Genomic DNA, 26009 nt, shown 5'->3' with positions numbered 1-26009 from the left:
AAACTGGACCTTCATGTTGATCTCATCTACATACCTGCAAAGATGTGTTATTGCATTGACAAGGCTGACTGAAGAGACACCTGTCCATACTTCCTGTTACAATTGGTGTTTCCAGATGCACATATTTTTTGCCTTTTTTCATTTATGAATTGGGTAAAAGAGTGCCAGGCTCCTGAGAAGATGACAGCCCATGTTGTCAGGGGATGACCTATCTCAGCATCTTATTGTGAGGACCCCTGTTAGCAAAGAATACACTGGGCAGTCCTAAAGAAAAGAAAAGGAGATAATATATATAATAGTAATAATATAACTATAAAATAAAATAAGAAACACCACCGAACTCATTAAAAGCTTTAAAATGTAATCAGCGCATTGTGCCTAGTTTCCAACCCATATACTGATAGAGCCGCACTAAGGAACCACAAGCGACACCTCTGTAGGTTAGAAGAGAGAAACTCTCTCACGCAATCTGGAAAAGGAAGTGGGGAAGAAAATATTCCATGTTCCAGCGGTGTGGGATTGGGTGGACTATGAAGGAATGAACAAAGATGTTCTTACAGCAAAAATTAGAATAAAGTGGGATATCAGAACTGATATTGTGGTGATATGCACAGACTCCTTGAGAAAACAAACAGTCAACAACTACTGTCAGAGAAGATTTACTTATCAAATTAACTCATAGTTTCTTTAGACTTTACAGAGGTGGCATGGATGTACAGTTTTGATAAGTGCCTGCACACAAGGGCCTAAAAGGGTGAGTAGGCTGATAAACTAGCTAAAAGTGCATTGCAAAATGATTAAACATGTCCAGGTTCACTTGGAAAATGAGAAGGAAAACAATTATTAAGAAGAAAGGAGTGGGAATGTGGAAGCAAAGGTGGGAGGAAGACCAGAAAGGAAGAGGGCATCAGTAATTATAGAAGACAGCCATTAGAAAGATATATAAGAAAGGAACAGAAAGGAGCAAATCGTCATAGCTAGACTCAGGTTGGATCACACAGGATTAATAGGTACTGGGGAAAGGAGCGAGTCAGAGTTGGAACTGTGGAGTAAAGAAAATGTGGGAAATATGGTAAATTACACCATGTTGGAAAAAGTAAAGCTAAAAGGTTTCAAGCAATGACTGGATGAATAGAAGGGGGGCCCCGGGGCGTTAAACAGTGCTGGTAAGAATAATTAAAAAGCGTTAAATCATGAATGCTTCTCAGTAAAATGGTCAAATGACATGACGATACACACTATTGTACAGTAGATGGCGGTATGTACCTTAAAGCCGTTTGCAACCCGCGAAAAAATTCAGAGAAGGAGGATGTTGTGGGGCTTATGTGACACTGTTCCTTCATCCTGCGCCTGAAGAAAAGGTAACACCGTGACCTTTACTTCTCGTTTCATCATTATAATCAAGTTAATGTCCGTATTAATGTGTGTGTTTAAAGGTAGCTGTCTGTGAAGTCTTTCTCCCGTTAGCAACGCCACAGCCATCCTGTGTTACATATGCGGTGTAACTAACTGTGTCTGCAGCAGGTCCCAGCTCCCTGTGCTACAGACAGTTCTAGCCAGCCTCCATAAGTTCACTTCAGAGATACATTTCACATTGTTATAATAAGCCTGTACGCATGGAAGGATGATCAATATGCAGACAGTGTTCATGTCCCTGTTCAGCTGCTGTGTGAGCTGCCCTCAGTGTTGTACAGTTTAACACAGGACTCTTTATGGCACCATTATATGGCATTCACTTGTACAAAAACGTGGCAATTAATGTGAGTTAGACAGGAAGCGATGGAAGTAAGTACGATGCAATATGAGCCGAGGTTGGAAACGTACTTCTTTAGCGAAAGTAAAAGTAGCAGAGTGTAGGAATACAAGTCAAATTCGGCCATTCAAAATGTGTAAAAGTAGAAAAGTATTGGCAAAAAATGTACTTAACGAAACAAAAATAGAAGTAGTCATTATGCAGGTCCATTTCAGAATAATATATCTGATATGTTTTATAATTATTGATCATTAAAGTGTTATCAAAGGTGCAGCTAGATTTAATGGCTTTGTATACTGCAGGGTAGATGCTGAATTTACTCCAGGTGAACTAAAGTCTGATTTAAGGGTTGATTATATTTCACATCATTAATCCAAATCTGTAAAGTAACTAAAGGTACTACACAAATGCAGTGGAGTAAAGGCACACAATAAACCTCAGAATTGTACTGGGCTAGAAGTACGAAGTAGCAATAAATGAAGTACCTCAAAGTTGTACTTTGAGTAAATCTACTTACACCACTGGAAATATGAGATATTTCATCCTTGGTTCCAAAGAGCAAATATGAGTGAGACTAAGAGCATGAATTGTTACAGGTATGCAAAATATTATGGGGAATTATAATAATTATATTGAGATTAATATTATTGAGTCCATCTTTTATTAATATGTGCAGTTTTAACTAAATAAAATGGTCATGGATGCTAGAAGTGCAGCTGACCTCAGGACAGTTGGGCAAACAGTAGGGTGCTGAGTCACTATCTGTGTCAACAGGCTGCTGAGTCACTATCTGTATCAACAGGCTGACACACCCGGCTGCTCTGAACTCTGAACTGTGTTTGCCAGCAGCCAATGACTACAGTTGCAGTACTTGGAGGGGGGATTGGGGGTTTGGCAGCATCCTACTACCTATGCAAGAGCCCCCAGGTTACCAAGGTACACACACACACACACACACACACACACACACACACACACACACACACACACACACACACACACACACACACACACACACACACACACACACACACAGATACAGACTATCATTAACTGTGCCCTGAACAAAATCCAAAGGCCTAAACTTAATAACATTTAACTGAAACACCACAACACTGAATTTGTGTCCTACCTTTCTGTGTTTGTTTCACTTTTCAAACACAAGCCTTTCTTCCTCTAGGTCATTGTTCTTGAATCCAGCAGTCGCTTCGGAGGTTGGCTGAGCTCCACCAGGAGGTCTGATGGAGCGGTGTTTGAACATGGACCCAGAGGGATTCGACCTGCGGGCGCAGTGGGACGCAACAGTCTCAATATGGTACGGTAAAAGGAACTTTAGATAAAACATAACTGTATTTATCTCCAGGAAACGGTTGTTGAGATGCAAGCAGATTTGAGTAGGGATTGAAGGGTTAGGGGCAACCTGGAGACCCAATAGTGGTTCTGTGTGTGTTTAGGTGGATGACCTGGGTCTCGACGGGGAGATCCTGCCTGTCGACTACAGCCATGTTGCCTCTAAGAACAGATATGTGTACGTGAACAAACAGCTGCACAAGATGCCTTCAGGGATAAGGTGAGACTGTAGGAAAGTGTTACAAGGATATTTTGTTTGCTAACTAACATTCTGATGCTTTGACTAATTCATTCATTTCAATGTGTCTCTCTCTCTATCCCTCTTTCACTCTCTCTCTGCCCATCTCTTCGTCTTTCTTTCAGTGGGCTTCTGCGCACTGTGCCCCCTTTCTCTCGTCCCCTCCTGTTGAGCGTTGCTAAGGAGATACTAGTGAGGAAAGGCAAGGAGGATGACGAGTCCATCCATTCATTTGTTTCTCGGAGGCTTGGAAAGGAGGTGAGGGGATTAGAATGATCTATCTCAAAAAATATATAGGATAGACTTCAGAATAATAATAATGAAATCCGATTCACCTTTATTTTTGTCACCTGTCTATCTTGTGATGATAAATATTTCCATGTTCCGACCTTTCCTCCCTCTGTGTGCAGCTGGCAGACATAGCCGTGGACAGTTTGTGTCGGGGTGTGTTTGCGGGCGACTGCAGGAAGTTGAGTGTGCGTTCTTGTTTCCCTGTGTTGTTCAATGCAGAGCAGCACAGAGGCTCGCTGGTGCTGGGCATGCTGCTGGGCTCAGGTACAGCTGCTACATTCTGTCGCTTTATTTTGTATTTCTGTGAGGGGAACACAATGCAAGAGACACTGTACGCCCTCGTAGAAGCACCTTCAAGAGGCCCTATTGTGCTTTTGGGGGTTTTCCCTGTCCTGTAGTGCGTTATATAAGTCTCCCCCACACACACCCCCTATTGGCTAGCACTCTTACACATTGTACGTGATAGGCTAAGGGGCGGGACATCTCTAAGCGGTTGGTCAATCACAACAGAGCCGGCCAGCTAACCAATCACAGCAGACTGGGCTCTGGTTTCAGACAGAGGGTGAAAAGAGGTGCTGGAGCACAGGCAGTATGAGAAGAATAAAGAGCTTTTTGAACATTAAAGCATGGAGACATGTCAAAAGAGAGGCACTAAATACAAATATGAACCTGAAAATGAGCACACTGCTGTATGTCCTCTATATCTGACCTTTAGCTGGATCCCTTGTCTCCTCCATTTAATGAGATGCTTCTCCTTTGAGTCTGCTTTATTTGAGTTCCCTCTTCAGTGTTTTAAATGCATTTCTTTTTATTATGTGAAGCACTGCTGTTCTGCCAGGTGGTACACTGTCAGCACATCTGATGTATAAGTCCACGCTGAGAGAGGCTCAGTGAGAGTGATGGTGTTATAACATTGTCTGGAATCTGTGCCTTATGTGGGAAATGTGCAGGTCCCACTCCAGCGCTCCCCTCCGGCCCTCTGGCTCAGAGATCTCAGACAGAGTCGTGGGCCCAGTGGTCTCTGCGCAGCGGGATGCAGTCCCTCCCAGAATCCATCAGCGAGTTACTCCAGCAGAGCGGCAGAGTGCAGCTGCACAGAGATGCCGCCGTGCAGCACATCACTCCTGCAGCCTCCGGGTGGACGGTCAGTGAGGAGATCTAACCTTGAACCATTACCTCGCTGTCCATTTTCATGAACTCAACTGATTTATTATAAAATTAGTAAGCCCTTCATTCATCTATTATAACCATAAAGGTTAAATAGTTACCTTTCCATTACTTTGGTTTCTGAGCAAATAACTGCAGATCTATTGACGTTATCAGCGTCCTACTGTACTCTGGTTTAAGCCCCAGTTAGCAAATGATAGCAAAGTAAAAGAAAAACAGGAAAACACCCTGACTTCCTCTTTCCACATCACTAGCTGCATTACCATGTGTCCCTTTCAGCTTTTTATTTGTTAACAGTGTTGTAAGAACATAAAGAAAGAAGGCTTTTTTTTCTTCTTGATTTTCCCAGATTTTCTTCGTCCAGGTTTACTACTTACAGCTAATTCAATAAACGTCAATTGCAATATTTTATGTTTACTCTGCATCGAGGTGCTACACATTTGTGTATTAAACATCTAATGTCTTGTTTTAGACAATGTTTCTGTGTGATAAAAGACTTTGGAAATAAGACATGAAGTGCATGAGTGATCCCCAACATATTCTCTATTTGTGCAGATCGAACTAGAGGATGGAGTCATATCAGCCGACCACATCATCTCTGCAATGCCTGCTAAAGGTAATTTGTTCTACATGAACACCAGAAAGAGAATTCATGCCACACACACACACACACACACACACACACACACACACACACACACACACACACACACACACACACACACACACACACACACACACACACACACACACACACACAGCATGATGACACGCACAACTCTCAATCTATAAACACTACACCCCTGTCCCTTGCAGCTGGTTTAAATGCCATCTCAGTGTTTGCGCAGTTAAATGATACATGCCTTACACTTACTGGAAAAAAAATAAACATAGGGGGTTTCTATGTGAAATAGCAAAATAATGTTCATTCATTTTAACACACAGTCCACACAAAAACAGCAACAAATACATCTAAGTAATCTCTCCCCCCCTCCAGCCCTCTCCTCCGTCCTGCCCCCCTCCTGTCAATCTCTCAAGCAGGTGCTGCAGGACATCTCCACGGTAACGGTTGCTGTGGTAAATCTGGAGTATGAGGGTTCCATCCTGCCTGTAACGGTGAGAGTCAGACACACACAGGGAGTGTTCGGGGACTGTAAGATGAATGTGTTAAAATGTGCTAGACGACTGGGTCCAAAAAATAAATCTGTGCTGATCAACATGTGTCATAAACAATCCGTCCTATGGAAGCGTCCCTCTCCCTGGGATGCCTCAGGGACCACCCCCCCCCCCCCCCCCCCCCCATAACCATTCAAAAAGCTGTTTATGTGATGTGTGTTCTTTGTGGCGCAGGGCTTCGGTCACCTGCTTCCATCATCAGAGAATCCAGGTGTTCTCGGGGTCGTCTACGACTCGGTTCCCTTCCCTCAACACAACAGACCTGATGGACACACTACAAGACTGACGGTACACACACACACATATTCCATGTGACTCAAACATGATCATAAGCTCTGCTATTGAACACTTGTTGGCTGGAGTAAAGATAGAAACAGTTCTGCTCTGCATGATTATGAGTCCACCCTCAGTAGTTCATTCTTCTTTTTTTTTGAATGTAGTAATAAACATTGTTTTTCAAAATAAGAGCCCCAGATTGTCTTCCAGGTGATGATGGGCGGGGCCTGGTTCCAGGAAGTGTTTGGGCCCTCAGACACAGTAACAGATGAGTGTATTTTATCAAGAGCCACTGAGGCAGTGCAGAACCAGCTGGGAGTCACCTCAGCACCCAGCTGGAGCTGGGTGGCCCTGCAGAAGGTATACCAGTGTGCGGAGATACACCCGTTACTAAGTCCTGTCAGAAATGCATTCAGGATTCTGGGACATGGTTATAATGTATTATTCATCTCAAAACAGACTGCACCTTTTTAATAGTGACGCAATCTGGCTGTCCTTCTCTCCTCAGGACTGCATCCCTCAGTATTATCAGGGACACTTTCGGAAAGTTGGTGAGTATCGACTCATACATTACTGATGTTCAGTCGGTGTAGTGATGCATCATTTTAGCATCTGTTTGATTGTTTCTCCAGAGTCCATGCGTCGCTTCATAAAGGCGAACAACCTACCGCTATCTCTGATTGGTTCCTCGTACGATGGCGTGTCAGTGAATGATGTGATCTTTAGTGGACGGACAGCAGTGGAGGAGTTGTTAGGAACTGCAGTGTGATGGAACAACCAGTGCTCCTCAGGTGTGAGAGTAGAGAGGATATTTTTATATGTGTGTAATGATGTTGGGAATACATTTTTTTTACCTGTTCTTGCATTAAGCCTTCATTTTCCATCATGTCTCATCAGTGTGACATACGTGTGGATCAGTGCAGGCTACAGAGCAGCGTGCTTCAAGCCCAACTGGACCTGTCAACACTGATCAATATATGCTGGAGCTACCACAGTGTAGGATTTAAATTCAATTGTAATATTCTAATGTCTTAAAAGAATGAAGATATGTTTATTCTAAGTTCTCACATCGTCTCAAAGAGGAAGAGATCACCCACCTGATTTACCTACTGACGACTCGCACTTTAAGTAAAGCCTAATGTACCGACGAGCCATTTGTCCCGTTTCCTCATCACTTGAAATATCACCTGACATCAGATGATTTATTATTATTATTGTTATATTCTGTCCTAGCTTCTGTATTGGTGTTTTGGTCTCATATAAATAAAGGTGAAAAACTGCTGTTCTCAGAGTTGTATCTGGAATACTGCCATACCTCTTGTGTGGCAGTTGGATTGAGCGCAACCGATGTAAGCACAGCAACACCTACAGTTCAATAGGTGAGTGTTGCTATCTGCACAATAATGTAAACTAAACACAGCCAGTAAAATTGAAAGTGACCATATCAAGAACTAAGAAATGGTTTTATTTAATGATGAAAAAAAAGTGAACGCATTTACAATGTCGTACTTGTACACTGAGCAGCACACACACACACACACACACACACAGTCTACCGCAGGCCCAGCTTCTTCTTCTCTTTCTGCTTCTTGCGGACCGTTTCCATGTTGCGGTCCTTCCACATGCTCTTCCTCAGTTTGATGGGACGACTGCCGACATACTTCCCTGGAAAACAGAGCGGAGGAAGAATTTAGCGTTACAGTGTCGGACCCCACACTGGATCATGGAGGAGTAATGAATGAAAGCACTGACCGTTCATCTCTCTCATGGCTCTGACGTAGTCGTTGGGATCTTTGAAGCTGACGAAGCCGTAGCCTTTAGTCTTGCCTGTTCTTTTGTCTCTCACCACCTAAAGACAACAATTTGGATTAGTTGTTTTTCCACTCCACATAACTGGGAAACAGATGCACCATGTCCCCTGTTACTGCTTAGTTCTGAGCAATTCTGAATACTGGGGTTTAAAGGTTAGGAAAAAGGAGCAGATGTTGAATTTAGAATTTGGAAATATACAGTAAGTCTCAACCAGATGAATACATGTTAGTTAAAATGCTCTGATGTCTTAGTGATAACAGGATGTAAATAAAAGAAAACAGCCCACCTTCGCTTTGAGGAAAGACGGGTATCTGCTGAAGGCTCTGGCCAATATGTCATCGTTCACCTCATTACCAAGATCACCGCAAAATATACGGAAATCATCTGCAAGGAGGAGAGAAAACCAGATTACACACACGTTAGCCTCATCCTGCAGCAGCCAATCATTAAAAGAATTGCAATAACCAACCAAACATAAGCATTGTTAACGGAGTAAAAACACTGCAGTGACAGAAAACCCTCAAAACAATGTTCCTGCTGAAGTAGATATTCAGTTTGAAAAATGTTGCAGATTATTACCAAATGCAAATACTACTGGAGGTGTGCTGCTTACTACACCACTTTGAGAAAACTACTAATCCTGGTTAATTCAACATGTCTATTGTAAAGGTGTTGTGTTTCTAACTTTGTCATATCTGTTTGAAACTATTTTTACCTTATTTAATCTTTCAGCTTTATAAACCCCTTCCAGGGACGGCTGTTGCAATTTCCATCCAGGATACAGTACCTGGATTGGAAAGCCTCTTCAAATGAAACAACCAAATAAAAAATAAGACTCAGTGTGTGTAGAGGTTATGGATTTAATGTTGATGGTGCATTAAAAGAGGACATATTAAAACACATGTTGGGGTTTATAATGTGTTTTGTGCCTTCACTGGGACATGTCTCCATGCTTTAATGTTCAAAAAGCTCTTTATTTTTCTCATACTGCCTGTGCTGCAGCACCTCTTTTCACCCTCTGTCTGAAACCAGGGTCCAGTCTGCTCTGATTGGATAACCGCTTAGAGATGTGTCAGAGTTGTCCCACCCCTTAGCCTATTAGCACAATGCGATGTAGGTAACTTTGGAATTTTAGTCTTTGTAGATCATTTATACAAAAATCACAAATAATAATATTTAAAGATGGGGCCTCTTTCCCAGGGATGATTCAGTGCTGATGAATGAGTGAATGACAAAGTGATGCAACAGGTCCAGAGGTGCAGGACACCATGGTAACAAGCACAGAGAGCTGATAGAGTTTAGATGTTATCTTTGCAGGGGGGGCGTCAGAAAACAAGAGTTTAAAAAAAAAAATGTAATCTGTGTTTTCTTTATCTTTAAACTGATGTTTTGTACCTGATTCCCAGTCCAGCAGACTGGCGTCCTCCCAGCTGGTTCCTGCTGCGGTACGGATGCACTTCTTCACCTTCTCTGACTTCCCTCGTTTCTTGTCCTCTGTAGCATTTTCCACAGGCTGACAAACACACACACTGAGGTTAAATAGCTCCACTAGCAGCCATCATACAGAGGAGGTGGGGGGTAAAACAGCATGCTGTATCATACTCAGCCTTACAATCAAATGTATCGGAGTTAAATATCTGATATTTGCACTGAAGCAGGGACAGAGAACACTTCCCACCTGTCCTAATGTAACCAGGGTAATAATCGGATTCATCAGGTGATACGGTAGAAAGCAGACTGTTTGTACCTCAGTGTGTGGGGGCTCGGGCTCAGGCATGCTGGGTCCGATAACGCTGCCGCTGTCTTCACTGTCTTTCTTGTCCAGCAGACCTGCTGCCATCACCGCTGCCTGCTGCTCTGCTACCCGCGCTGCCAGCTCCTCCTGAAAGCCGTCAGAAAACCATGATGCTACAGCAGCATGCCTTATTTACAACACAGCAACACACAAACAAACAACAAAGGCATAACACTTTAAGATATCAATCAAAATGCAAATACCATTCTGGCCTGTCTCTGAGCTCTGACATCAATTCTTTTTTGTGCAGCGGGGGTGGGTGGAGCCGAGTACACGGTCGGTGCCGCCTGGATAATTGACGGGGTCGGTTTGATGGGAGGTGGGGGTCCCTGTCTTATGGGCGGGCCTGACCCCATGGAGACCATATCACGGACCTGAGAGAGGGAAGCAGCAGACGCAAGAATTCAGAATTTCACCCTGTGTGGAAAACAATAAGCCGAGAGAAATCGCACAGTATCATTTGGGTTTGTAGTAAGACCTGAGGGGGGGCAGCCATGTGCTGGATGGGCTGTGGGGCGCCCTGAGGTGATGGGCCCTGCATTGAAGGAGGCATCATCATGGGAGGAGGAGGAGGAGGCCGGGGCATAGGAGGTGCCATCGGAGGACCGCGCATCATCGGCATCCTCTGACCAACTGTCAACACAGGTCAAAGCAACGGTTGATTCATGTCACCAACAACACTAACCCAAAGAGAAAAAGCATTTCCATGTAGGTCGGAGTTATGGATTGTAAAAAAAAATAATTACTTGGAACAATTCTTCTGAAAAACTGCTATTCTTACCAGGTCTCTGCAGGATGTGGGGGACAAAGGCAGGTCTCAGCATGGGTGGACGCATCGGAGGGACTGGGACAGACAGGAGTAAGTGGGGATGAAACGTGTGAAAGGGCAGCAGAACTAAGGCCTGCTTTTCCATATTAATCTGCCTCTGAGAACTATCAATACACAATCAGCCCTAAATCTGAAAGAGGACATACAGCAGTGTGCTCATTTTCAGGTTCATATTTCTATTCTGTGCCTCTACTGGGACATGTCTCCCTGCTTTAATGTTCAAAAAGCTCTTTATTTTTCTCATACTGCCTGTGCTGCACCACCTCTTTTCACCATCTGTCTGAAACCAGAGCCTAGTCTGCTGTGATTGGTTAGCTGGACAGCTCTGTTGTGAAGGTTATTTAAGATTTTTAAAAACTATATATAAGATTGTTAGGCGAGTTTAATTCTTTGGCACACCCCTAACTTTAATGATGGATAGAATCGGAGGATGAAACCCTCTTTATTGTCACATACATGCACACAGCAGAGCACACAGAGTGAAATTGGTCCTCTGCATTTAACCCATCCTAGTACTAGGAGCAGTGGGCAGCTATCGTGCAGTGCCCGGGGAATGATGATGAGCAGGGTACTTGTTAAACACTATGATAATGTAAAAGCCTTGTGATTGAATGCGTGAGAGTTTCTGTTCACCTGGTCCAGCAAAGACTGGGGGAGGACCAACAAAAGTAGCAGCTCTGGCATCTAATGTCTGCTGGACCTAAGAGAGAGAGAAATAAGACAGAGTCAAGGCTCAGTACACACAATAATAGAATAATCATTTCAAGACATTAAAAAAAAATCGTTTTCAGCAATTCAAAAAAGCATTTGTGTTTCCATAGATGTGTCCCCCTGCAGTGAGCAGTGTAGGATATTACCATTCAGAATGATATTAGAACAGCACAAACCTGTCTGTAGGTGTTGGTGCCAATAATGGCTCGCATGACTGGCAGCGCTGGGACAGAGAGAGCCACAGGTATTCCCTCCATATCAGGGGGGCTCCCTGATACTGGCAATGGACCACCGAGAACCTCCTGCTCAAAACTACAGCGAGAGAGACAGACAGTGTTTACATTAGTGAGAACATTCACAGTCTTCTTAGGGCGCTACTAGTTCATTCCTTTCTCGGTGGAAGTAACATATTTTAAAAATGTAATAAAATAACTAATGAAACACAAAGAGCAAAATAGAATGGCAGTCAAAACTGCAGAAAATACTACCAATGGTAGAGGCTAAACACACATTTGATTAAATTATCAAGGTTATTGGAAATTTTATTTTATTTGATTGATTTACCGATAGACAAACGTATCTTTTCAGCACTAATTTGGCATTATCAAAATGATTATACACCAATTAAATCATTTGTTCCACTGTTCTCAACTGTAAATCAGTTAGAAACCTGGCATAGTCACATCAGTGGTACTAATTGTTTTATACACACACTATATAACTGAGGAAGGGTACATCACATCTGCAATCTGCCCCAGACTCACCTCCTCCAACGTATTTCTTGGAATATGTGATCATTTAATCCTGTCATTGATTTTCACTATCAATTGGTGCAGCTGGTCTGAGGTCACCAACACATGATCAGTACAACAGATACAAACTTGGGGTGTGAGCAGGAGGCTTATAATCTTGGATTTAGGACCACCTGATGTTCACCTAGAATATAACTGCTAATGTTGCAAGGTAGAAATACTATAAAATGTAGGTGTTGTCGGACAAGGGATCTTTGAATCAGTGGTACTCACAGAGCCATCTCAGCCTCCATCTCTTTCAGACGCTCCTCTCCCGACTTGAGCGCCATGCTGAGGGACGGAGACAAACAGAAAGCAGCCAGATGAAGTCTCAGTCTATGATGCAACTGCTGAATACATAGATCAAATATGTTCACTGCCAAACCCCCCGTTATTGTCAATAAGCCTACATGAACAAACCGCGACTTTATAAATGTTAACGCACTCAAAATATTCATTTAGTTAGTCTGTGAATCATTCTTATTATTTCAATGATCCTTTAAGAACGTTTCAATTAATACACTCACCTTAATCTATAATATAGACGCGTTTGATGTGGACTGTTACGTCTTGCAGAATAAGTTGGCTCAACACACTTTGAAGTCTTTTTAACTTATGCTAAGTAGAATTAGCAACACACCAGAAGAAGCTAAGCTAAGTTAGCAGGGGAGCTAGCTCTGCTGTATCAACCAGCAGACCGCTAATGGTAACGCCTACCACGGTGAAATCAATTTTACTAGGGCTGCTAGTAAACCTACTTAAATAGACGGGGGAACATGTTTAAATATAAAAATAAGTATGCAGTAGCTACTGCTAGTGCTAGTGCTCCTGTTTCTTCTTCTTGTTCTCTTCTTGTTCTTCGAGGTGTGTTGGCGGTTTGCAGCAACCATTAGTCGTATCACCGCCACCTACGGTTGTGGAGTGTGGACAACCGTTACTAGTTTCTTGTAAATAAATAAATCAGTAACCTAATCTGAGAATCATAATACAAGTAATGTAATCTGATTACTGTCCTTTACTTTTGGCTGATCTCCATATCAAATGCAACACAAATGAATAATATAACTAAATAAATATCAATAAGATGTTTTTGACTTAAGTGTTTTACGTAAGACAACAGAACAATGTAAACTTAGAAAAGAAGAAACCAAGTTTAGTACAGTTAACCACCTGCTATGTTACTTTTGCTGTCACAATGTATGACCCCGCTATGGGACTATTAAAGGATTTCTAATTCTGACATTAACAAACATAAAATACCATGATCTGTGTTTGGTATGTAAACAGAATTTGTGTTTAATTATATAGTGATGATGCTGCCAATCACAATACCACCTGCCATTTTCAAAAGGTATTCATGGAAGTGTCAAACTAAAACTTGCGCTCTTAAGGAGAGGGTCTAGACCTGCCAGACACAAGGTTATTCATGTTATTGTTTTAAATGGCTAAATTATCCAACTATTGGAAACTAACAGAAAACAAAGGCGACTGGATGGATATTGAAACTCAGTAATGCTTACCATTCAGTCGGAGTGAAAGATTGTCCCAGAAAAAACAACACAACATATCAAATTTTAGTGCACTCTAGTGAAGTATGGGCCAAAGTACCGATTTTATAAGTTACCTCACTATGTACAGAAATATACTTCACTATGGCACAATCCTACTATTACAGTTGGAAAAATGTTGATGTATTGGAAGCTGTGGCATTCAAACGGCATACATTTGATTGGGGATCTGTATAAAAATGGTACATTCTTGTCTTATAGAGACTCAACTGATCAATTCAACCTTAAGGGCAAACAACACTTTTGGAAATATTTACAAATTAGGAATTCTGTAACAGCAAAATTCAATTGGTCTACAGAAAGTCACTGACTTTATGAAAATGTCAGGGGAGTGCCATGTTGCTTCACAAATGTATAAATTGACAAATGACTTTGCAAGGAATTGTCCAATGTAAAACTGGTATGGCAGGGAGAACTGAAAATGGAATTTGATCAAGGGAAATGGCTGAATATGTTTCGCAGACTGTGGAAAATATGTAAAGGAACGGAAAGGGAAATGTACACATTATGAAATAATATACAGGCATTAGTACACGCCAACAAGGCTCCATAGAATGAAACTGATAAAGGATCCTTTATGCTGGAAGTGTAAAACAGAAGTTGAGACTTTCCACACTGTATATGGGAATGTGCATTGATTAGACCTTTTTGGTTAAAGTAGTAGAAGTACTGAGTAGCTGGTCTGGATCAGTAATCCATATATATCATTTGTCTCAATGACTCAGTTACAATTTCAGATTAGTAATTTATTTACTTGGCCCAAGTTAAAGCACAGTCTTTAAATGAATACATTACTTATGTATCAAAATGTCGTTTTTGTTTTATTTTTAATTGGTTACTTAATTTTTTTAATTTAAAGTAACCAAATGTGTTTCACTAACTTTGTAAAAATGTTCATTAAATGAAACTTTGGCCCATTTACAGGCCGTATACTGTCTAAAGTTGCGGCACAGGGTTTGCTGCAACTCTTCCACAGATTGTTTAACAATAGAGCTTTCTTCTGACGGGGTCCACACGGGCGCTGATACCTGTTTGCATCCCCCTACAACCGCCCATGCACCCTTTTATTTTCTTGAAAATAATATTTAAAACCTACTGGGGTAAAGTTAAAAGCGCGTCCTGGGGGCGTTCCTTTTTACGTCAGGACCCGCCGCGGGCACGCAGCGCGCTCCCTCCTGTTTGTTTGCAGAAGACAGCGGGCCGTAAGCTGCTTGTTTGTGTCTTGTGTGCGGTACACCAAGAAGCACCATGCTCCGTACCGTGATTTCTCGAGCCCTTCCTAGACTGAGTCGACCCGCGGCGTGTCACTTCTCTGCGGCCGCCATCCCTGAACCCAACACCCAGCCTGAGGTCCACTACAACAAGGTAACTGTAGCCTTAGTACTGCAAACTTCCATTCCACTGGACTTTGGTCAGCTGCAAAACCAACAAGTGCTTGTTAATGCAGTATCATGTACAAATGGGGGGTTAAAGTCACTGCAGTGTGTGTGTGTGTGCTCATTTGTTAGAGTAATGTGATTTAATGTCGGAAAACGTGCAACGACCTGAAGTTCAGGATCCAGACTCACTAACTCTGATAAACTTCCTGCTATGGCCTGATCAATGTGCTGCCAAACTACGGAAGCACAAGTCCAAATGTAGGCCAAATGCACGACCATACTGGGAGATAAGTTTCACATGGTGAGGTTATATAAGGATTAACAGTACGACCTCGTGATATGAAAACGTGTGCACTGTTCACTCCTGTTTGCAGACTTTGATTCCTGCGTGTAGGTTTCTGGCCCTCCAAGTCGACTTCTCTATTTAATCTAAATTGTTCTCTTCTCTATTACACCCATTCTTTATTTCATACTGTTGTTTTCATCCACACATCACAGCAGCTCTCTTTAGGGTTAGGGTTGATCAGCTGGAGATTGTGTCCAATATCCCTGCAGATTTGAGGAATCTAAAAAGAAAATCTGTCTGCAGAGACTGTTAGTTGTTGGATTGTTTCCAGCAGGTGTGTGGATAAAAACAACCCTGTTACTGGAAAAAGATAAGAGCTGGGTGTCATCGCTGAGTATTTCCTTTATCCATTAGGAGATATGGAGAGATTGTTTTTGTCATATTCCCAATCCCTACAATAGGGTCATATGAGGCCCTGTTAGCTTCACAAGTGAAACATATTTCAGCTCCCATGTATTGGGGATAGTGGCAGATTTCTCAGAACTAAAACAAGTCACTAAAGATGTGAGAAAATGCATTTTTAATATTCAAGGCCATGTGCTTATTATGTAAGATTGGTGTAGTTCACGTTTTGTACTGATAGTATCTGGCACTGTATCATTATGTGGTAGCACCCAGAGCCAGTCTCTCTAATAATGCTAACAGAAAATATCTTCATAACTCAGCCCACACAAATCATTTGAGTGGCATCCATCCAGATTTATTGTTGCAACAAAATTGCATCTACTTAATTGCTCCACCTGTAGAGACTGTTACACATGAAACAGACTAAAGTTGCAGATGAGGATCTGTCATTTGTTTTTATTTTTTTATTTCAGTTTTACTGAACTTTGATTAAAGCATGTGATGGTATGTCTTCTGCCTATTCAAATGATCCATTTTAATGTTTCAGCTGTTCATCAACAACCAGTGGCACGATGCAACGAGTGGGAAGTCTTTCCCCACCATCAACCCAGCGACTGGGGAAGTCATCTGTCAGGTGGCAGAGGCTGATGCGGTATGATACAGACTGTGTGAATTCTGTCCCAGTGAAGGTGGGGAGCATTGACCTGAACTGGAAAATAACACTTAACTAAAATGCATAAAATCAAATGCAAGAAATAAATAAAAGGGCCAATAAAATACTGGTTAAAGTAGATGAAAATATAAAACAACAAAAGTTAGAGATGCAAAAAAGCAATGTTTGCAGACGCATTGACACTTTTTACAGATGTAGATATGTAATAACAATGGACAGATTTTTCTAAAGGCTCATTCCTAAAGCTACAGTGAAGACACTAATATCCACAGGCGTCATACTGGGGACGCTGGGGACCTGTCCCCACCACCTTTGGAAAGGGACAATTTTGTCCTCACCACTTTGCATTCGGATAATTTGTTTAAAAAAATGGTTGGGTTTATTAAAGGTTTATTTGCACAACAAAACAGCACGTTTAATATTAGTAATAATTGAATAGAGAATAACCTTCATTTCTATGGATACCCAAAAGTCTCCTCTTTACAGAATGCCCACTTTATGCTTAGTTTGTTCCTTGATGAGTAATAAATGTGTTATTTGTCGCCTTTTCTTAAAAACTGCGTATTTGAATATTGCTGCATGCTGCTCCCTAGAGAGTCTTGTAATTGCCTGAACTGTATGACTGTAAAGCTGACACGTGGATATGATCCCAGTTGAATTCATGTGCGACCTGTTGTGACCTCCAGGATAATCACAGTGACGGAAAATGTTTTCTACATAAAAGGTGCTGTGCAAATTATATAACCTCAACTTACAGACGGAGCGCATTGCTAGGATGTATGGCTTTTCAAAAATATTGAGAAATAAAATGATGGAGGGATATTTATTTCCAGGCAGATGTAGATAAGGCGGTGAAGGCAGCACGTAATGCCTTTAAACTTGGGTCACCATGGCGACGGATGGATGCCTCTCATCGTGGCCTGCTACTCCACCGATTGGCCGATGCCATTGAGAGGGACGCTGCCTACCTTGCTGTGAGTAATAATTAAATGTTGAAAGATAGAACAAATCTGAAGCCAGTTCATCCTAAATTCCAGGATAGAGCCGGATATATTTCTAGTAAATTATTATGTCTTTCTCTTGGTCATCTCTTTATTGAATGCATCTCTTTCTGCACATCAGGGACCAAAAATCGGAAAACAAATTGTCAGAAAAAATATATCTTTATTCATGTTTCAAACAAAATGAATAACATAAGTGTAAATGACTTGAATATATACTTTGTTCATGTTTTTATTTGAAAGATGAAACCTCAGTTGACCAAATGTACAATGAAGAGTGCATATGAATATGGTACACATTACATTTACTACACCTACTGTATGATACACATACTTATATGGCATAAGCAGGGTTGGGAGGGTTACTTTAAATAGGTATTCTGTTACCGGTAAAACATTTTTAATCAGTGACCTAAACTGGGTATTAAATATAAAAGTAATGTAACCTGATTACTTTGTTACAAACATACAGGTTTACGTATGAATTAAAAAAAAAGAACAAATCAACCAAAGAAAGTAAAAACCATAAAGCAACACACTCACAGTTAACATTTCTTCAGTGTACTTTGCATCTTAAATTGATCCAGTGTTTTTCACACAGGAGCTGGAGACCATCGACAATGGGAAGCCGTACGCTGTTTCCTACACGGTGGATCTGCCCAATGTGGTCAAATGTTTCAGGTAATAACACACAGCACTTCAGAGCTTTGTTTTTTGTTATGGAACACTGCTGGCTGCCTCAGAAATCAGAAATCCTTTATTTGTCAAGGTTTGATATTTTCAGACAGTGATATTGCACATCAGAGGTATTCCAGTCTGTGTATGGGGGGTCTACCAGGGGCCGTGGTGGATGTAAAGTCTGACTGCTGCAGGAAGGAAGGACAAGCGGTATCTTCTACCTCCCTGAACATTACCGGCACTGCCCTCACTGGGGAGGGAGGGGGTTTACTATGAAGCCAGTTCAACAGAGCCAGGGTTTCTTTGAATTAGCTGCCCAGAACCCCTAACCAGAGATAACACCACACAGATGTTTATCAGCTGTTGACCCAGGTTTTCTTTCTCAGGGTCTGTGCACGTTTTCATAAAAGGGTCTTTTTACTCTTCTACTGCACCAAATGGATCAATCGCTGCCTATTTCTTTCTTATAAAAATCCCCTCTGATGTCACTTTCAAAATTCTGCCTCTTTAATAAAGGCCCTGGGGGCCTGACAAAAAAAGCACATTTGAGACTGCACCAATCTGTCCGTGTTACAAACCTCACCTATCCAACTCTGCTTTAACGTGTAACTTGTGTTTTTTTTGTTTATCCCAAGTTACTGTTTTGTGAAATATAACCTATTATTTTTTACTGAAAAACAACAACACATATTGTACACCTATGAACCTGCTGTGTTTAGGTACTACGCAGGCTGGGCTGACAAATGGGAGGGGAAGACCATCCCCATTGATGGAGACTATTTTTGCTACACCCGACATGAACCCATTGGAGTCTGTGGACAGATCATACCGGTGAGGGGCGGCAGGGTGACAAATAAACATGCAAATGATATAAAGAGAGGAGGAAAAGGATCTTTAATATTTTCCCCGGTCCAGATCTCTCTGCAGACTTAGCACTGCTGCAGAGGAAAGCATTTTTCTCAGATACACTCACTGAGATGGAGAAGCAGTGAGGTGTGAAGAGTTCTTAATTTACCTATTGCAAACCTATAGTCGGATTACATAGATTATATTTAATCTTGTAATCAAAAAAACGGTGTTATACAAACATCTGTTCTGTAGTTGAATGTATTATAGGTTTAAAATCTCCATCCTAAGTCCTTAACTCTCATAGTGAATGTGTCCGTTGCTTCAGAAATGAACTTGAATGCAAATGAATTGAAGACTTTTGTGGATAGTTTTGTTATATCCTTACAACTGGTTTTTCCAAAATGTCTTAAAAGCCCATATTATATCTGACTTATGTTTTGTCCTTCCTACTTGTCACCACTGGTCCACTAAAGGGTCAAAGCAGAAGCCAATGGTTTCACAATCTTCGCACTTCTTTAATGTGAACGTTTTACTGTCACTTGATTAAGACTACATAACATTTCCTAGAAAAAAGACTTGAATTACAAATCCGATAATAAATTAGGAAGGTCCTGACATCAGCACCTTACTCTTGCCTGCTCCCGGCTTAATCCAAATAAGGGCAAACAGGCAGAGCTGAGCTTGCCTGTTTGCCAGTGAGCTCAAAGCTCCTGAGCTAGCTAAGGCTAACAAGCTAAGCTAACATGCTCATCACCTATGTATTTACAACCTATGCAACTGCCCCATGTAAACATTAAGGAGGAAATACATCCAGTGGAGGTCACCTGAAGCAGCTGTAGCTCAGGAGGCAGAGCAGTCACATATCCAACTCCACAATATATCTTCAACAATGAACAGTGGAGGGGGAGGAGTGTAGTAGTTTGTGGATGTACAAAAAATAGAGAAATGAGAGAATAATAACAGAAGTGTTACTTATGGTTAACCAAGGTTAAACAAATGTGAACTCGCTGATACAGGGAACTTATGCCTGGATTTGTTTGTCCTGCAGGCTTCAGTAAAAGTTAATGGAAAATGGAAATTTGTCATGAACATATCTTTACTTCTTCTTCCTGCAGTGGAACTTCCCTCTGCTGATGCAGGCCTGGAAGCTCGGCCCTGCCCTGGCAACCGGAAACACTGTGGTGATGAAGGTGGCAGAGCAGACTCCCCTCACAGCTCTCTACGTAGCCAGCCTGATTAAGGAGGTACTCATTAACATCATGTCAGCTCATGTGACTCTCACCAGATACACATTGAGACCGTGTTTCATGTGTGACGTGTTTCGGTTTCCAGGTGGGCTTTCCTGACGGCGTTGTGAACATCTTGCCAGGCATGGGGCCATCAGCTGGGGCTGCCATCGCACGACACATGGATGTGGACAAGGTGGCCTTCACTGGATCCACAGAGGTAGCACAAATCCTTATTAACTGCTGTCTACATACTATAACTCACTAAAAAGAGATATATTTTGTTGCTATATTTTTGGTTCAACCGGATTCAAAGGAATTTATTTTGATTAGATTCTCTTACGGTAATATTTGGCGTTTGATAATATTATGTTCTTAAAGAGGTCCTATTAAGCAGACTGGGCTCTGGTTTCAGACAGAGGGTGAAAAGAGGTGCTGCAACACAGGCAGTATGAGAAAAATAAAGAGCTTTTAACATTAAAGAATGGACACATGTCACAGTAGAGACACAAAATACAATTATGAACCTGAAAATGAGCAGAATATGTCCTCTTTAACTGCAGTGCTCCAACTGCCAACCTATGGTTGAATGTATAAATATTTATGTAGTAGGACTAGTAGATTACTTTAAATCTGGTAGATCATATTTGCAGTGGAATATGTTTCCAGGCTCATCCTGCACTGGCAGCTTTTTACAAATTGTATTCCAATCTGCCAGTTTGGAAATGGCTTTTTGAGTAAGTTGTAATAGTATTTATAGCATTAACTCTTCCTGTCTTATCAGGTGGGTCATCTGATCCAGCAGGCGTCAGGTGGCAGCAACCTGAAGAAAGTCACTCTGGAGCTGGGAGGAAAGAGTCCAAATATCATCCTGTCTGATGCCAACAGTATGTATTGTCCCTTCCCGGATGTTCTAAAACAGCAGGTTTACTGTTGGTTTTAGGTACATTTATTATAATTTTAGTGAATTTAGTTAAAGCAAAGCCTGGCCTGGTAAAAATATAGAACATGTGATGCTGTTTACCTTTGTCTGATGTTGTATTTCATAAAGGAGCCCACACAAAGCATAACACAAATGAAAGGGTTAATTTTCTGTAAGATGTAGTTAATTAAGCAAACAGACACAGTTTAAGATATTGTGGAGCTGGATATGTGACTGCTCTGCCTCCTGAATTACAGCTGCTTCAGGTGACCTCCACTGGATGTATTTCTTACTTAATGTTTATATGGGGCAGCTGCATAGGTTGTATATACGTATGTGCTGAGCATGTTAGCTTGTTAGCCTTAGCTAGCTCGGTAGCTTCAAGCCTGTTTGCAGCCAGGCCAGCTTAGCTCCGCCTCTTTGCCCTTATTTGGATCAAACCGGGAGCAGGCAGGAGTAAGGTGCTGATGTAAGGACCTTCTTATTTTTTGCCTTCACAGCAACTCTGCAGAAGCCTTTGAGTGATGTCACGGACACGTCCATTTATATACAGGCGATGCAGCAGCCCCATGTCAACATTAGTGGTGCCATTTTAGTTCCATCAGAATACACAGAGCCGGACAAGCTTCATCTTATTGTCATGTTGTGTGGTGGAACGTCTAACATGCTAATAGTGACACACCATTGAATGCACTGAACATGAATACAGAAAAGGAGGAAATAAAACCATTTGAGGTCGCCTGCTGTCTCTAAAGAGAGGACACTAACTGGTGCTTGAGAAGAGTATTTCAGTTTCGTCTGTACCTATGAGTATCGGTCAGGCCCTGGTAGCTCACCTGGTGTGCTAACTGACCCTTAGTGGAAGACGCAGTGGAGCAGGCCCACTTCGCTCTGTTCTTCAACCAAGGGCAGTGCTGCTGTGCTGGCTCTCGGACCTACGTCCAAGCAGACATTTACGATGAGTTTGTGGAGCGGAGTGTGGAGCGAGCCAAGAGACGAGTGGTGGGAAACCCCTTCAACCTGAAGACCGAGCAGGGACCTCAGGTAGGACACATTTCTGATCCTAAATATCTGGGTTTCTTCTTTTTCTAAGGTTACATTGTTCTGTTGTCTTACTCAATACACTTAGGTAAAAAACATCTTGTTTAGTTTTCTTTTTGTTAGTTTGATTTTGAGGTAATCCAGAAGTAACGGAAAATAATTATATCACAAATACTTTTAGGTTACTGATTAAAAGGTAACTAGTAAATGTTGTACTGGAATACATTTTAAAAGTAATCTTCCCAACCCTGATAACATATTTACATAGGGTTGGCATAGTTCGGGGGTGGCTCAGTCTGGAGGGACTTGGCCTGGGAACTGTAGGCTCACTGGTTCAAGTCCCATCTGAGACCTACATATGGAGTGTGGACTGGTAATACTTGCCCACTGCTCCTAGTACTAGGTTTGGTTATTGCACATATAGAAGAGAGTAACAGTAAGGGAAACACAGTCAAAGAAAACAATCATTTCTATGTGTACATAAACATGCTCAGCATAAACAGAGCTGAAACCTAACAGGTGGATCAGGAGCAGTTCAACAAGATTTTGGGCTACATCAGCACCGGAAAGAGAGAAGGAGCCAAGCTGATGTGTGGAGGGGGCGTGGCTGCCGACAGAGGATACTACATCCAGCCCACGGTGTTCGGAGACGTCCAGGACAACATGACCATTGCCAGGGAGGAGGTAGGGTTTAAAGTGCATCAAACAACATAAACAGGGAATTATTCACAATTCTTAACCTGCGCTCCCCATTAGGAGCTGTGGTTCGAAATTTCAACCATGGTTGGTGCTTGAGCGGAGGAACCTCTGTTCACTGGGTGGTGTCTTTCAGTGTTGCTCACAGAAAAACAAATATATAGGGATTGCTCTAGAAAACTGTCAGTTTTTTATTCTAATATACTGAGACACTTACTGCAGCCATTAGCTAACTTGTATTTTCTATATTATAAAAGGGCGTTATTGAATTATGAGGGATAACCTCTAAAACAAAAGTCAATAACTAGGCCCCTTAGCTGGAATTATTAGGCCCCAAAATAACATTGGTTTAGCCTTTTAGTACCTTTATGGGTATCTGAGAATCACTCTGCAGAAACCCACTTTTAGCAAGGAACACAACATCTCCTGAGAGTGTGACCCTCCATGTTTTATGTTGTAGAACTTAAGTATGTTTAAACTATTTTAACTGTGGCCATGTGTTGTTTCGATGCATCATCTTTTCTGAAATATAAGGCTGAAAAATGTTGACCCTGTAAGATATTTCACCTGTTTGAGTCAGGTTGATGTATGCTTCTTTATGCCTGTGACGTTCAGCCTGTTTGAGTCTGCTCTCACTGAGGAACTCTTGTTGTGTGCATGATCTTTATCTGAAATAAGCATGATCTCAGTTAGATGTCTACAGATCAGTGTTCTAGCTTGTTTGCTCTTTATGAAATGATATTTTTTCTCATTCCTGTGTCTTTTTTTCTCTTGCAGATCTTTGGTCCAGTGATGCAAATCCTGAAGTTCAAAACCCTGGAGGAGGCGGTGGAGAGAGCCAACGATAGCAAATATGGTCTTGCAGCCGCTGTGTTTACTAAGGACATCGACAAGGCCAACTATGTTTCCAACAGTCTGCGAGCCGGCACTGTCTGGTAGGGCTGAGTACCGTGCAAACATTAATGTCTCTGAGGCCCTGAACATTCATATTGCATTTTTAAAATGCTCTAAGGCTTTGTTGCATTCCTATAAACTCTGATATAACATTTGTATCATTATCATGTTGCATTTCTTTAGCTATGTGGTGCAAATTATTTTACAAAGAAGGTCAGTGGGGCAAAATGGCTAAAACTATGAAAACACCTCTGTGTCCCTGTCTGTCCCTGTCCCTGCAGGATTAACTGTTATGACGTGTTCGGGGCTCAGGCTCCATTCGGAGGTTACAAGGCTTCTGGTACTGGCAGAGAGCTTGGAGAGTACGGCCTTCAGAACTACACGGAAATCAAAACGGTAATTTCAAAAAATATATACTATCATTAAAGAGGACATGTTCTGCTTCCTTTCCAGGTTCATATTTGTATCTTTTGGCTCTACTGGGACATGTTTCTATGCTTTAATGTTCAAAAAGCTCTTTTTTTTCTCATACTGCCTGAGCTGCAGCACCTCTTTCCACCCTCTTGTGATTGGTTAACTCGCCGCTTCTGTTGGGAATGTTCAACCACTTAGAGACGTGTAGGAAATGTCTCGCCCCTTAGCCTATCACATACAATGTGCTGGAGGGTTAGCCAATAAAAGAGCTAGTGTTACAGAGAGAATCTCCCTCTGGAGGGAACACAGGGATTTTAGCCTTTGCAGACCATTTACATGCACATAAACCTACATACAGTAACACACTACAGGAAAAGGTAAACATCAAAAAGCACAATAGGGCTTCTTTTAAAATGTTAAGCTTATCAAATATTTCAGTCCTCCAGGTTATGGTGCAGGAAGCTTTTCCTGTCAGGATGCAATGCTAACATCCAAAAGTGTATGATTGTTAATAAAGGCATTCTCTATCAGCGATGTGTCCCCCTGACAACTTCTGACAAGATTCTTTACAACTTGAAATCCTGAGAGTAAAGCTTTTGTTGTGTGTGTTTTCAGGTGACCATGAAGGTGCCGCAGAAGAACTCCTAGGCGTTCAGAGAGCTGCAGACTGAAGTACCGCGCCTGCTCTTCGTTACACCTGTTGAAATCACTTAAACACTATGAATCCCTTTGAAACGAGAAAAACCTCTACACAAAATAACCTTTCTACGTGATTCAGTTCTTAAACTATAAAGATCTCTTTTTCTAATATGTAGGGTTTTGACACTGTATCAATTGAAGCATTTAGCTGGCTCGCTTTTGTTTGTTTTTATCAGGACATTTTTAAGCAGGAGCCATTTTATGAATGTCTCAATAAGAATTTGTATTCTGCATTGTAGGCCTTTGTTTTGTATACATTTTAATTGAAGAAAAATGGGACGATATTCATTATAACAAAGAATATGCAAACATAAGAGCAAAGAATGAAAATAAATAAAAATGATACAATTTATGAGCTGTCCTGTAAGACATGTATTGCACTGACTGGAGAGCACTGCACATCAGTAAGAACCATCACCACCTCGCTGTTACAGCTAGGCTAATCCATGACAAATGAAACTGTTTGCTTTAGGTGTGGTGAAGACTGAAATGCATTATCCTGAAGCATGTGTCAGTTTCTTGAAGTTGCAAAAAACACAGGAACGTTTGCCAAGTCTTCCTGTTTGAACTTGCACTGAGCTTCAAGATGACTGTTAATATTACCCTGAGAATATTACATTTTAAACAAGTATAGTGCATCTATCATTCAATCAATTAATTAAAGGGGCATTGGTAAATAAACTTTTAACAAAATGTCTAAATGTTTTAAAGCACAATATGTAGCTTCAAACTTAACATTTTTCTTCATGACTAATAAGCATAGTCAAGAAAAACCTCCTTAATGAATAAAATAAATAAATAAAAAGAAACTTGACCAAAGGCCACATGGTGGCGCTGTCTTCCTATACCTTTACACCAAATTTATCTGAAATACTGTATGTTGTTTTTATTTGTTGAAATGTGCTTCTAACAGACTGAAAATAAAACCTTGGAATAGGAAACTGATGTAGTGTTCAGTTAAAAGTGTATTTAGAGCTTTTATATATGTAAATGTAGTAGCAATGCATCAGTGAAAAATATATTAAATGTTTAGGTTGTATTTGTTAATGTGAATATTAATGTTGCAACCGTGCCTAATTGGATTTAATT

General features: G+C 41.4%; 3 protein-coding genes across 6 annotated transcripts; 2 read left to right on the top strand and 1 right to left on the bottom strand.

Annotated features, from left to right (window-relative positions):
* Positions 1–1281: 1281 nt before the first annotated feature.
* On the top strand, positions 1282–7533 carry ppox (protoporphyrinogen oxidase). 4 transcript variants are annotated; one of them, XM_063879969.1, is made up of 14 exons: positions 1282–1361; positions 2556–2689; positions 2934–3068; positions 3208–3323; positions 3467–3599; positions 3752–3896; positions 4583–4776; positions 5355–5415; positions 5797–5915; positions 6150–6263; positions 6462–6611; positions 6760–6802; positions 6884–7042; positions 7149–7533. In XM_063879969.1, exons 2-13 carry the CDS (start codon positions 2606–2608, stop codon positions 7018–7020), a joined length of 1431 nt encoding a protein of 476 aa, XP_063736039.1. In that variant the 5' UTR covers positions 1282–1361; positions 2556–2605; the 3' UTR covers positions 7021–7042; positions 7149–7533. The 4 variants fall into 4 exon arrangements, with proteins under 4 accessions (XP_063736039.1, XP_063736036.1, XP_063736038.1 ...); XM_063879966.1 differs by having other exon boundaries at positions 6884–7533; XM_063879968.1 differs by having other exon boundaries at positions 1313–1361; positions 2603–2689; positions 6884–7533.
* Positions 7534–7675: 142 nt separating this feature from the next.
* On the bottom strand, positions 7676–13074 carry rbm42 (RNA binding motif protein 42). Its single transcript, XM_063879971.1, has 12 exons — positions 12717–13074; positions 12424–12480; positions 11575–11710; positions 11321–11387; positions 10640–10702; positions 10337–10491; positions 10062–10232; positions 9811–9945; positions 9459–9576; positions 8350–8447; positions 8004–8100; positions 7676–7916 (listed from the first exon to the last, which is right to left on the bottom strand). The coding sequence occupies exons 2-12, from the start codon at positions 12477–12479 to the stop codon at positions 7804–7806; spliced, it is 1209 nt and encodes a 402-aa protein (XP_063736041.1). The 5' UTR covers position 12480; positions 12717–13074; the 3' UTR covers positions 7676–7803.
* Positions 13075–14899: 1825 nt separating this feature from the next.
* On the top strand, positions 14900–25272 carry LOC134861855 (aldehyde dehydrogenase, mitochondrial-like). Its single transcript, XM_063879418.1, has 13 exons — positions 14900–15122; positions 16375–16479; positions 17334–17474; positions 18103–18182; positions 18899–19010; positions 20144–20272; positions 20361–20474; positions 21039–21141; positions 22036–22220; positions 22737–22901; positions 23691–23848; positions 24089–24203; positions 24837–25272. The coding sequence occupies exons 1-13, from the start codon at positions 15006–15008 to the stop codon at positions 24867–24869; spliced, it is 1557 nt and encodes a 518-aa protein (XP_063735488.1). The 5' UTR covers positions 14900–15005; the 3' UTR covers positions 24870–25272.
* Positions 25273–26009: the final 737 nt, after the last annotated feature.

This window comes from Eleginops maclovinus, chromosome 3, assembly GCF_036324505.1.
Source record: "Eleginops maclovinus isolate JMC-PN-2008 ecotype Puerto Natales chromosome 3, JC_Emac_rtc_rv5, whole genome shotgun sequence".
Classification (NCBI taxonomy): Eukaryota; Metazoa; Chordata; class Actinopteri; order Perciformes; family Eleginopidae; genus Eleginops; species Eleginops maclovinus.
Note: the sequence above shows the minus strand (reverse complement) of the source record. Positions and strands in the feature narration are given on the sequence as shown.

Bases quoted from the DNA above. Each gene is read 5' to 3' on its own strand.
- ppox (XM_063879969.1), top strand. From the start codon at position 2,606: ATGACTACAGTTGCAGTACTTGGAGGGGGGATTGGGGGTTTGGCAGCA. The intron at 2,690-2,933 runs GTACACACACAC...TTCTTCCTCTAG, and splicing joins AGAGCCCCCAGGTTACCAAG to GTCATTGTTCTTGAATCCAG. The intron at 3,069-3,207 runs GTACGGTAAAAG...GTGTGTGTTTAG, and splicing joins GACGCAACAGTCTCAATATG to GTGGATGACCTGGGTCTCGA.
- LOC134861855 (XM_063879418.1), top strand. From the start codon at position 15,006: ATGCTCCGTACCGTGATTTCTCGAGCCCTTCCTAGACTGAGTCGACCC. The intron at 20,273-20,360 runs GTACTCATTAAC...TTCGGTTTCCAG, and splicing joins TAGCCAGCCTGATTAAGGAG to GTGGGCTTTCCTGACGGCGT. The intron at 23,849-24,088 runs GTAGGGCTGAGT...CTGTCCCTGCAG, and splicing joins CTGCGAGCCGGCACTGTCTG to GATTAACTGTTATGACGTGT.
- rbm42 (XM_063879971.1), bottom strand. From the start codon at position 12,479: ATGGCGCTCAAGTCGGGAGAGGAGCGTCTGAAAGAGATGGAGGCTGAG. The intron at 11,711-12,423 runs GTGAGTACCACT...CTCTCGCTGTAG, and splicing joins ATGGAGGCTGAGATGGCTCT to TTTTGAGCAGGAGGTTCTCG. The intron at 10,703-11,320 runs GTGAACAGAAAC...TGTCTGTCCCAG, and splicing joins CCCAGTCTTTGCTGGACCAG to TCCCTCCGATGCGTCCACCC.